The sequence below is a fragment of the Cyprinodon tularosa genome, unplaced genomic scaffold (assembly GCF_016077235.1).
Source record: "Cyprinodon tularosa strain WSP-4 unplaced genomic scaffold, ASM1607723v1 ctg203, whole genome shotgun sequence".
In the NCBI taxonomy this organism is placed as follows: domain Eukaryota; kingdom Metazoa; phylum Chordata; class Actinopteri; order Cyprinodontiformes; family Cyprinodontidae; genus Cyprinodon; species Cyprinodon tularosa.
In genome coordinates this window covers 433,069-444,582 of record NW_024038748.1, presented here as the reverse complement: position 1 = coordinate 444,582, position 11,514 = coordinate 433,069, and the positions used below count along the sequence as shown (strand labels likewise).

The 11,514-nt window shown below is 40.4% G+C and overlaps 1 protein-coding gene across 1 annotated transcript; it reads left to right on the top strand.

The window, feature by feature from the left end:
• The first annotated feature begins 256 nt into the window (after positions 1-256).
• Positions 257-11,479, top strand: med17 (mediator complex subunit 17). Its single transcript, XM_038284865.1, has 13 exons — positions 257-416; positions 1,928-2,175; positions 3,017-3,180; positions 5,632-5,851; positions 5,941-6,077; positions 6,165-6,246; positions 6,335-6,487; positions 6,968-7,098; positions 7,214-7,398; positions 7,506-7,643; positions 7,720-7,837; positions 7,909-8,068; positions 10,968-11,479. Exons 2-13 carry the CDS (start codon positions 1,941-1,943, stop codon positions 11,174-11,176), a joined length of 1,932 nt encoding a protein of 643 aa, XP_038140793.1. The 5' UTR covers positions 257-416; positions 1,928-1,940; the 3' UTR covers positions 11,177-11,479.
• Positions 11,480-11,514: the final 35 nt, after the last annotated feature.

Sequence of the window (11,514 nt, the reverse complement as noted above, 5' to 3'; positions counted from 1 at the left end):
ATTTTAGTTGTGAAAAACGCTAGGGGGTCTGTAATGCTGTGACACCGGGTCCGCTTTTTTTTCTTTCACCGGCAGAAAAGTTGGCCACTGTCTGCAACTCAATTAAAAAGAACAGACTTCTAACGGGTTTCTGCATGGCCATTAATGGGCGTTTATAGCATAAACATTTCAGGTATTCTTTCGTGAACACAACTTCTAATGTTTAGGTTGGGTCCTATAATAGAGTGGTTGTCTTTAGGCGGATATTTTGGCGGTTTTCCTCCCGCGCAGAGACGACGACCTACTACCCTGGCGGTGAAATGGTGCAGACCCTGTAGTTCCTGCGTTCTTGGCTAAGAATGAGCCAGAGACAGTGCTCAAAATCTGACATATTTTAGCGTTAATCCGCATATATTCTGGTCTATTCTTATCAACAGGTAAGCTTTACTCAAATAAAACGTATATGACGTGGTTATATTTGTAATTGTGAGTTCTGGCATTTAGTATTTTATTGCGATGGATTAGCTAAAATGAGCTAATGTTGCTATATCAATGCAGGAAGACAATGAAAGGAGAGAATTCTAGTGTTTGTATTGAGTTTTAATGAAAGTAATTGCTTTAAATAGAATATAGATTCTTTAACAGGTTTCTTTTTTCACTTTGTCTGAATTAGTAGATTAGATCATAGGCTGTACATTTTATGCGTTATTTCTTCCAAATAGTTTTAAAAGTGCATGACTGGAAACGTTTTTTTAAATGTACCTCTTATTGTTTATGCGTTTTCGTTGTGTTCAGACAGAGTATTGATCAAAGTTCAGAATATAACTGATATATTTGATATTAAACCTAAAAAATCGGGTTTTCAGAGAATGGCATTGATCTTTAGAACTTGGTGGGGTAAAAAAAAAACTTTGGAAATTTTCTCACCTAAACTATATTTATAGAGCCATTTGAAACAACCTGCTGTCACTAGTGATGGTTAATGAGGCATTTTGAAGCGTTTCATTGCCAAATTGTTTTGATGCTGCGTGGTCCCGTCTCACTGAATACTGCCACCTGCTGGACATTTAAAGACACTACAGGCAGCTTATTTCACAGACTAAACTGAATTGATTAGATGACCTAGTATATAATTTAACAGCAGCTTGCTGTCTCTCTAATTTACGTTATTGTAGGTTATATTGTATTATTTCATATCTATGTTTACATTGAAAATATATTTGATATTTTTAGATGCAGCCAATAAATAATGTAAAAATTTAGGGGAAAATGTGAATGAGGATGCTTGTGGACTAGGTTTTTAAATCATAATTTTAAAATAAGTACAGTAAAAATATTAAATAAACTAAGAGTCAATTTGAAATAACTTAATTGAGATAAGTTGAGTGATAGCTGAGAGGAAAAGTATTAACACAATAAAAAAATTAAAATAAAGACGCAACGGCTGAAATGTTCCTATTACTTTTTTTTTTAGCAGATGCATCATGTTGACAGATACGTTTTTAAACACAGTTTAATGAGGCAGTCAATTAGAAACATCTCCTGTATCGGTGACATGACTTTCTTGAAACAACATGCGCACCGATACAGTGTTTTGCTCTATGGGCTCCACGCATGCACCGATGCATCGGGGTTGCTGGACCCATCACTAGCTGCCACCAAGGAAATAAAAAGGTATAAACTTTGTATGTGTGGTTCTGGAAGGGGTCTCAGGAAGGATTCTAGGTCCCTCCTCTACATAGAAACCTATTTCAGTCTAAAGTTTCAGCTCCCTCCTCAGATTCTGTGAAGGATTGGGGCATAGAGGAGACTCCCTGATTTTGGGATTTCTCCCTAGTCCCTTCTCTGTTATACAGGTTTGATTTTGGGTCCTGCAATAAGAACAAAAATGGGCCCAAAAACGGTCAAATATTACTTGGTGTCTGAACCTTCCTCTTTCTCTCTGCAGCCCCGGTCTCGTCATGTCTGGTGGTCCAGCTGTGAGGATCAGCATCGAGTCTTCCTGTGAGAAGCAGGTGCAGGAAGTGGACTTCCATGGCACAGAGACGTACGTCCCTCCCCTCTCCATGTCCCAGAACCTGACGAAGTTGGCCCAAAGGATCGACTTCAGCCAGGGCTCCGACTCTGAGGACGACGGGGGCGAGGGGGAGCCCAGAGACAGAGAGTGGGGCAAGCAGGAGGCGGAGGAGGAGGAGGGTAAGAAAGCAGAACCGGGAGAAGTTTTTTTTACTTTATAGCAGCCAGAATGTCGAGCGTCCCATTTAAATCTGTTACCAGAAATTAACCTTTGAAAAGATTTTTTTGAAAGTAATTTTGCCGTTTTCTCAGATTTTATGTGTTTTTATGTACAATTCTTTCATTTTTTTTTTTCACAGATTTGTATATTTTTTATTTTATTTTTGTTTTTCAGGTTGATTTTTATAAATTGTATTTCATAGATCATATTCTTCTTAATCCCAACAGAGAGGCTCGCTATTGACGCACACATTGACAGAATGCAATACTGTTGCAAACGTTCGTGCAGCCCAATAAAAATATGTGTTTTATCTCAGTCCAGAGGAAAGCCGACCACCTTAAACAAAGAGAATTGAATCTATAAAATGCAACTTTAAAAGACTCAAATTCTTAAAACGCAATCTGGAAATCAGAAATGAAAAATAATGTGAAAATATCAAATGTGTAAAAGATGAAAAATTAAATTAGGAAAAAAATAATATGTAAAAAGAAAGAAAATAACATATAAATGCATGTAGAATAAAAAAAAAAAACCAGTCTGAGAAAACTGCAACATTTCTCTAAAAAGCTTTTTTTTTTATCAAAATGTGTTTCTGTTTTATTTCTAAAATTCTTTTCAAATTTCGATTTTTAAAATTTGGAATTTACTTGTGTTTTGTACTTTTCTTTCTTTTTAAATTTCAATTTACAAAATGTGTTCTTTGCTGATAACAATAAATGAACAAAATTCACCCCATAGCTCAAACTGAATATAAGTTGCTCCCAAAAAAAGCTGAATGTTGTTTTTCTTTCTTTTTTCCAGGAACAGTCAAGTTCCAGCCGTCTCTTTGGCCATGGGACTCGGTACGGAACAATCTGCGCGGCGCCCTGACAGAGATGTGTGTTCTCCATGACGTCCTGAGCGTGGTGAAGGAGAAGAAGTACATGGCCTTAGATCCGGTGTCTCATGATCCAACCGCCGGCAAAGTAAGCTGCTAAAGACTCTCAGTAAACGTCTGTAGACTGAGGAGCTGCTTCAGTCTGTCGATGCAGAAATGCTCCTACATCAATTAATAATATAACAATGTGTTCAAGATGAAGAACCTTTATTATGTCCAGGTGGGAAATGATGTCACAGCGAAAAGGAAAACACAGACATACTTGGAGCAAAACAACAAACCTTGAAAAAAATTGAATCACTGATTAGATAAATAAATGTTTGGGGTTTTCATTCCTGAATCTTGGCAGCAGATGTTTGCATCTGAATGGAAGCAGCTTAGATTCATCCTGCATGTGGGGGGGGGGGCTGGACCTGTCAGCATCAGTTTGGCCTTTTTAACTAACCTCTCCTTTTACAAGTAAAGAAGTTCCCAACAGTTTGTTCATGTGTTTTTTTTCAAATTATTCTAATTCAATTTTACCAACAGATTATGAATCGATCATTAACTGGAATTGGAAGTTGTAGTTAATTAAAATGTCATATATCAATTCCTTTCCATTGGTTAGAAAAATGTGTTGATGGATGAATTTTGTGTGACTTTGCTTTCAGCAATTTCAGTTTTGTACATAACAAAATTATTCAAATGATAATTATTAATTTAATTCAGATCTAGGCTGTTTTATTTGAGTGTTCCCTCTATCTATTCATCTATCTGTTCGCTCTATCAGTTCCCTCATCTCCAGAGTTACCTGTGGAGTACCACAGGTAACTCTGGAGCATGAGCAAGATTTAAAATTGAAGTCGGTCAGATACATAAGATTTAAACCAGTCTAGCGCTGTTCCTTTAACTCCAACAAAATATTCAAGTCTTTCTAAAAGAATATTATGGTCAACTGTATCAAATGCAGCACTGAGATCCAACAGGACGAGCACAGATATAAGTCCATTATCTGAGGCCATGAGGGTATCATCATTAGTGACTTTCACCAGAGCTGTTTCAGTGCTATGATGAGCTCTAAAGCCAGACTGAAACTCTTCAAAAAGTTCATTATGGTCTAAGTGGTCAAACACGTTTGGCAACTACTTTCTCAACGATTTTAGATAAGAAAGGAATTTTGGATATAGGTCTGTAATTGACCAAGTCATCTGGGACAAGAGACGGTTTCTTAGGTAAAGGTTTATAATTACAGCAACCTTAAAAGCCTTTGGTACATATCCCTGTAACATCTCCCATATTTGATGCTCTGATATGGGAGTTGTAGTTCTGAAACAGGTAGTTGTAGTTCTGATCCGTAACATTAAAAGTATTGTGGAGGATTTTCGCAAATTAAAAAGAATGTTTTTTTTTTTAAATGCGCACGTGAGAGCATTGATGAGTCTATTTTTCCTCGCTGTTTAAAAGTTGCTGTTCTTGTAGCTCATACAAGCTTTTTGTGCCTGAACATCCGTCCTAACCCCTAAATCTCTCAATCATTATATAGAGTTTGACTTTACAGACAGAGGATCACTGCTTTATGCTTGTCACTACCCAATCCATCCTGGAAGTGCGATCTGTACTGCGTAAACAGATATACATCCAGGTGTCCAAAAATAATCTAATCATGGTACTAAAATGACTTATTTCTATCCTTAACTCACTAAAGAATCCTAATACATGTCTTTAAAAAATATTTTATGACTTTGTGAGACAATTTTGATGCTTTATACATTTTTTACATTTTCTTCGTTAAAGTGCTTCTCTGACATCATCATGGGACATGCTCAGAGCAGCAAAATCTGATCAAACCGTGTTTATCTGGATTTTAGTCTTTTCTTTCTTCAGATTATGCTCTATATAGCATAAGGTTAAAACGAAACCATAACAAAAAACTCAAAAAGATTTATGTTTAAATCTGTGACAGCAAATCCCATAATGCTTTGCGTGGAGAGCTCTCCTACATTTTCTTTTTTCATTTATTTTCCCACTATATTCCCCTTGTCTGACAAATTGTAAGCCAGTAATTAACCGGCATTAATCATCTGGAAGCGTACCGAGTGAAAAATCCAACCCTTTTTGTGAAGTAGCAAATGCATTTGGACCTTCTTATGAAAAGCAGAGGAAATTGGTGAAAGTAATTAATCTGTGGAGCAGGAGGATCAATTTTAAACAGAGATAAATGCAAAAAACTGATGTGTGCAATTATTATCTAGGGAGTTAAATTCCCTAGATCCACCCGGAAGATAAAAGATTGTCCTCTATACCTTTAAATAAATAATAAAGTTGATAAAGACTTGAATTATAATAATGTTTGTTTTCTTAATCCTGTGCAGCTGCATGAAAAACACAGTTTCCATTTACCTCATTATTTTCTCTAACTTCTCTTTAAGCACCTTATTGATACTCGGCAGCTAAGAGTATCGCTTTCAGCACAGCCTGTGTTCCGGTCCAGATCTGATTCCTCTGAGTACTATAAAAGCTTCAGGTTTCTCACTGGTTTCCTCTGATGTTCCACCCGCAGACGCAGCAGGTGTTCCAGCTGATCAGCAAAAAGAAATCGCTGGCCACAGCGGCACAGCTCCTCCTGAAAGGAGCCGAGAAGCTCAGCAAGTCGGTGGCCGAGAACCAGGAGAACCAGAGGCAGCGCGACTTCAACTCTGAGCTGCTGCGACTCCGATCTCAGTGGAAACTTCGCAAAGTCGGAGACAAGATCCTGGGAGACCTCAGTTACCGGAGTGCAGGTGAGGAAAAGTTCAGAAACATTACTGTACTTAATTCACTTAGAGCAAAAATTTTTGTTAATTTTCTACCATGTAATGAAATCATGCAGGTTCCCTTTTTCCTCACCCCGGCACATTCGAGGTGATCAAAAACACTGACATTGATCTGGACAAAAAGCTCCCAGAGGACTACTGTCCCTTGGATGTCCAGATTCCAAGTGACCTAGAAGGATCTGCTTATATCAAGGTTTGTTCTGATCCTCCAGTATGATTGGATTTTAAATGGTGAATATCGTTGGAAATGAAATAAAGAAAAGCCGACGTTTGTCTTCAGGTGTCCATCCAGAAACAAGCACCAGACATCGGTGACCTTGGAACCGTAAACCTGTTTAGGAGACCTCAGAAAAACAAAGCAGGTCTGGTTCTTCAAGCAGCTCCTAAAAAAAAACAAATAAAAATGTATTTCTGCCTTTTTTTGACGCCCGCCTCCTTCGTCGTCTTCAGGAGCGCAGCCGTGGCACATCAAGCTGGAGGCGGCTCAGAACGTTTTGCTCTGTAAGGAGATCTTCGCGCAGCTTTCCAGAGAAGCGGTTCAGATTAAATCGCAGATTCCCCACATTGTTGTGAAGAACCAGATTATCTCCCAGCCTTTCCCAGGTGAGACTGCTGAGGACATCAGGCGGGGACAACATGAGTGGAGGAGGCTGCTTCTCATAGAGTAACATCAAATAAGATAATCCCAGCTATTTTATTGATCACCCAGCACTCCTATAATCACTATCACATTACATTTAGATGTTTGCTTATATTCCTCAGAATTCCCATAAAAGTATGGCTGCTTTCTGCACCTCTACTGACAGTTTCAGCATCATCTGTTAATCAGCAGCGTAGATAAAACACAGAAGCATAAATAAAGCAGCATAAATAACACATTCTGTGTTTAAAATTCAGATTGCATGGTCTAGCAGGCCATATGCACAATGCGGAGGTGTGTGCGCCTTTTCAGTGTGGCAGATCCTCCTTTATATTATAAGACATCATAAATAACCAGATATTATATGGTAACCCGGTCTCACCAAAGAGGTGGATAAACTCAATCTGCTTGTTTTTTTTGTCCCATTATCTTTAATCTCTCAGGCCTTCAGCTCTCCATCTCACTGTGCCACTCAACTGGAGAGAAGAAGAGCAACCGAGCCTCTCCAGAGAAACCCAAACCAGACGACCATCTTCACGTACTGGAACACAATCTGCATCAGATGATGAGAGAGGTGAGACGGCAAACGGCCTTCGCTAGTTTCCGTCGGACCCAGCCGAACGTGAACACACCGCTTCCCCAAACAAATGATTTCGATATTTACAATCATAGCCGGTTTCCCGTTTCAGTTCCACAAGCAGCAGCTGAGCTCGGTGGTCATGCCTCATCCGGCCAGCGCCCCGTTCGGCCACAAGCGGCTGCGCCTGGCCGGTCCGATGGCCTACGATAAGGCGGAAATCGCCAACCTGCAGCAGAACGAGGGGCTGCTGGAGAAGATCATCAAACAGGCCAAACACATCTTCCTCCGTAGCAGGTAGCGGCATCAGAAAGAGATCTTTGATCAGAAAGAACTATTCTGCTGTACGAACATCGACCAGCAGGCGGGGAAGTTAGCGGCTAACTGTGTGTTTTCCCACGCAGGACGGCCCGGACCATCGACAGCTTAGCCAGCCGGATCGAAGACCCTCAGATCCAGGCTCACTGGTCCAACATCAACGACGTTTATGAGTCCAGCGTCAAGGTGCTCATCACCTCTCATGGTTATGAGCAGATCTGCAAGTGAGTGGACCAGCTGGGGAGGCGTCCTGTGCTTGGTCCGTCACGTCTCCCATATAACCATCCTTTCTGTGTTTAGATCCATCCAGCTGCAGCTCAACATCGGTGTGGAGCAGATCAGGGTGGTGCACAGGGACGGACGAGTCGTCACGCTGTCCCACCAGGAGCAGGAGCTGCAGGACTTTCTCCTCTCACAGGTATACCTCCTTTCTTTGTTTCCGGAGTTTGGAGTTTGGATCCCAGCGTCTTACACGGCGCCTCGTTTCAGATGTCGCAGCATCAGGTCCACGCCGTGCAGCAGCTGGCTAAAGTCATGGGCTGGCATGTGCTGAGTTTCAGTAACCATGTGGGACTGGGCCCAGTGGAGAGCATCGGGAACGCCTCGGCCATCACCGTCGCTTCACCCAACGGAGAGTACGCCATCTCAGGTGAGACTTTAAACAGAAATCACTCAGAACTCTAATTCCATCCTCTTTCTGTCCGCATCACTTTGACACAAAGAAACGGTCCACATGTAGCTTACCTTCAACTTAGATTACAGAGGGATCTCTCTCATCTGCGTCCTGCGATGCTGACATCTATACAGCTTATGTTCAGGTCCACAAGTCATGATCAGAACTAGGGGTGTAAATAATAATCGTTTTGTATCGATGCATCGATCCAACAGCCGACGATCCGATGCATCGACACGTCCGCAAGAGAATCGATTCATGTTTTTTTTTTCCCTCCGGTCTATTTTTATCCATTTTCTCCTGGGCGTAATTCTCCCTCCCGTGCTGCGGTGGCGCTAAACCTATTTTGTCCTCCTACCTCGCTTCCTGTTTATATTCTTACAGCATTGTGTTGCAGTAAGCTTGACGCAGACATTTTTGATTTATGCTCAATATTGAAGCGTGGTCTGTGCTACACACTGTGGGTCTAGATACGGCCGAAGAAAGCTACTTCTGTTATTTGCTGTTGTTTCTATAAAAAAAAAATGCATAACGATATTACAGCTTTCATTGATTTATTTCAAATTTGAAATATAGTCTAGCCTGTAAGGTGTGAGACAAAAAAAAAATAAAAAATTTACCAAATAATCGAACCGAATCGTATCGTGGTGTATTCTTGAGTATCGAAAATAATCGAATCGTTGGGTCAGGAAATCGATACTGAATCGAATCGCCATGATGGCTGTGATTTACACCCCTAATCAGAACCAAGAATGTTTGGATGTGTTTGTAGAACTTATAGCGGCAGTTTGGTGACCTCCATAGAAGGTTCTGGCCTGTAGGTGACACCGCTGTAGAACCATAGCTGCTAAAGGATATAAGGAGCGGCATCTACGATATATAGGTTACGGCATCTACGGCAAGCCAACAGGGCCATAATTCAATAAAATGGAAACTCCCATAACTGAGATTGGAAGATTTTTTTTGTATAAAACAGGAGATGCAACAAAGAAATTAGTATTTCTCACGGATTATATAACAAGTAAACTTTTCATGTTTATCAATTATTTTATTACATATTTTTCAACTTCTTTGCTTGACAACATGAATCTCTTAAAGAAAAAGTAAGCAGGTTAACCAATCAGATGTGACTTTATTTAGACAAAGACAGCAGCAGTTTGTATCATTTCATGTTGGTCTTGCACAGGAGGCAAAAAAATAAACTATTTAAGTGTAGAAAATCTGGATTATCAGATATTGAAATATAATTTAATCAGATTACTTAATAAAAAAAATGTAATTGAATAATTTAAAAAAGACATTTGCATAATTAGAAAATGTGTGTATGTAAAAGACAATATATATATATATATATATATATAACCTGTTCTTCTGGAGGAAATCTAAAAACCATTAAAATGTGGAGCAGGGAAAAGGAAAGCCAACTGGAAGGACAGAGAATAGTGGCGTTTATTATTAGGGAGGAAGTGAGAATCTGATGCTTCATTAGAACCTTTGCAACGACTGCTTTCCCCTTTTTAGACACTAGGTGGCATCTGTTGTTTATCTGCTGAACTTCTTGGGCAGAGGTCACAGATTAGTGGATCAGGGTCCGGATCCAGGCCCACCTGCTGGCTAATCTGGACCCAACCTGATGTAAAACATTTATAAATTACCGCATGTTGTCCGACAGCAGTGTCTAACTTCACTTGCGCCGCTTCTCCTGTTAATATGGAAAAGTCCTCAAGAAGAGCTGGCACCAGGCTACATGTGATACAAATTAGCCAATATGCTGTGTCAGTCTGGATCACTGCAGTGAGCCACTTTTAGACACAGCAGGCAAACCTGTGGCAAGCAGGGCGATGGGAAAGAAGGAGAAGATGATGAGAAAAAGAGCAAAGAAAGTGTGGACTGCTGGAAGAACTGTGGTGAACTGGTGAAAGAAAAGTGAAATGGTGCTCAAAGATGACCCTGCACATTTAGAGTATGTTTGGATCAACCTGCTGCTGTGGAGCAGGATTCTCCACCATGAACAGAATCAGAAATAAATATGGATCCAGGCTCAAAATGATCACCTTAATATGTGCTTTAGAATGACTTTGTCTCCATTCAAACCCAGGTTTAAAGCCTTGCAGGGCAGCATAAAGCCCACTGCTCTCATTAAGCCAGAAAAAAGGGTTAAAAAAAAACAGTTCAGGTTTCATTAAAAAAGTGAGTGAGGAAATTGTCTATATACCAAACTAAAAGATTGTTGTTCTCTACTTCAAAACAATTTAGATTTTAAAAAAGGAAAAAAATTATATTTTTTATTCAAAAATTCAATGTATAACATGGATGCATAAAAAACTCATTTTATTTCAGTCTTAAATTCTGTTTAAAGTAATTAAATAATTAAAAATGTCTCTGGTCCTTAACTGGTTGATGATTTTCTTTATTCAGACCCCGCTGATTATTAATTGGTTAGCCCTTCACTGGGGGATGATATGAATGATCTAAATGTTTGGACAAAAAACAGAAAAATAATCCCTGAATTATCAGACATTAGAAGATAAACTCTTTGATTGCTTCTTTCCATAATTAGAACTAGACATGGATTTAATTTGATCATAAAGTAATCAGGAAAAATTAGATTTGTTTTTAGCATCAGGAGAAGCATCAACGCCCTGCAGGGTAAAGCTGGTTCACAGCAACCAGAAATGCTCAGAGAAATGTTTGCATCCTGAATGAAGGCAGGCGAGGAGGTCTGGAGAGGGAGGAGTCAGATCAGAGGGCAGGTCGATGCAAGCTGAGGCGGCGTTCAGGCGGCTCCCTGCAAATGCTTGATGTCTATTAACCAAACTAAGCCTGAGCTGCTTTAAACTGTCTGAAATGAAGCCTAAACCTCTGTGTCTTTCAGTGCGTAACGGCCCAGAGAGCGGCTGTAAGGTTCTGGTCCAGTTCCCCCGCAGCCAGATCAAAGACCTGCCCAAGAGCGACGTGGTCCAGGACACCAAGTGGAGTCAGCTCAGGGGGCCGTACAAGGAGGTGAACTGGAGCAAGATGGAGGGACGCAACTTCGTCTACAAGATGGAGCTGCTGATGGCTGCGCTGACGCCATGTCCTTAGATCGGGTTCGGACTGCGTGTCGTCGACCGGAACGCCGATGTGTCTCCCTCCCACACACCAACTCCAGTTAAAGCACCGTGGAGTGAAACAGCAGCCCTCCTGCACAGAGGAATCGGCTTTTTGACAGATTTGAATGAAAGGCGAACAGGTTGCCGAGTCCTGATGCAGCCTATTTGTTTACTGACTTTTAAACTGATTTCTACCTGCAGGGAGATCAGCTTCCAAACACAAACCTCTGCATGTTACAAGCAAGAACCCTCCCATTCAGATCCGCTCTCACATCTCAATATTTTGTTATATATTTTTTATGTTATCAAAAGTGAAACTTAAAGTCACTA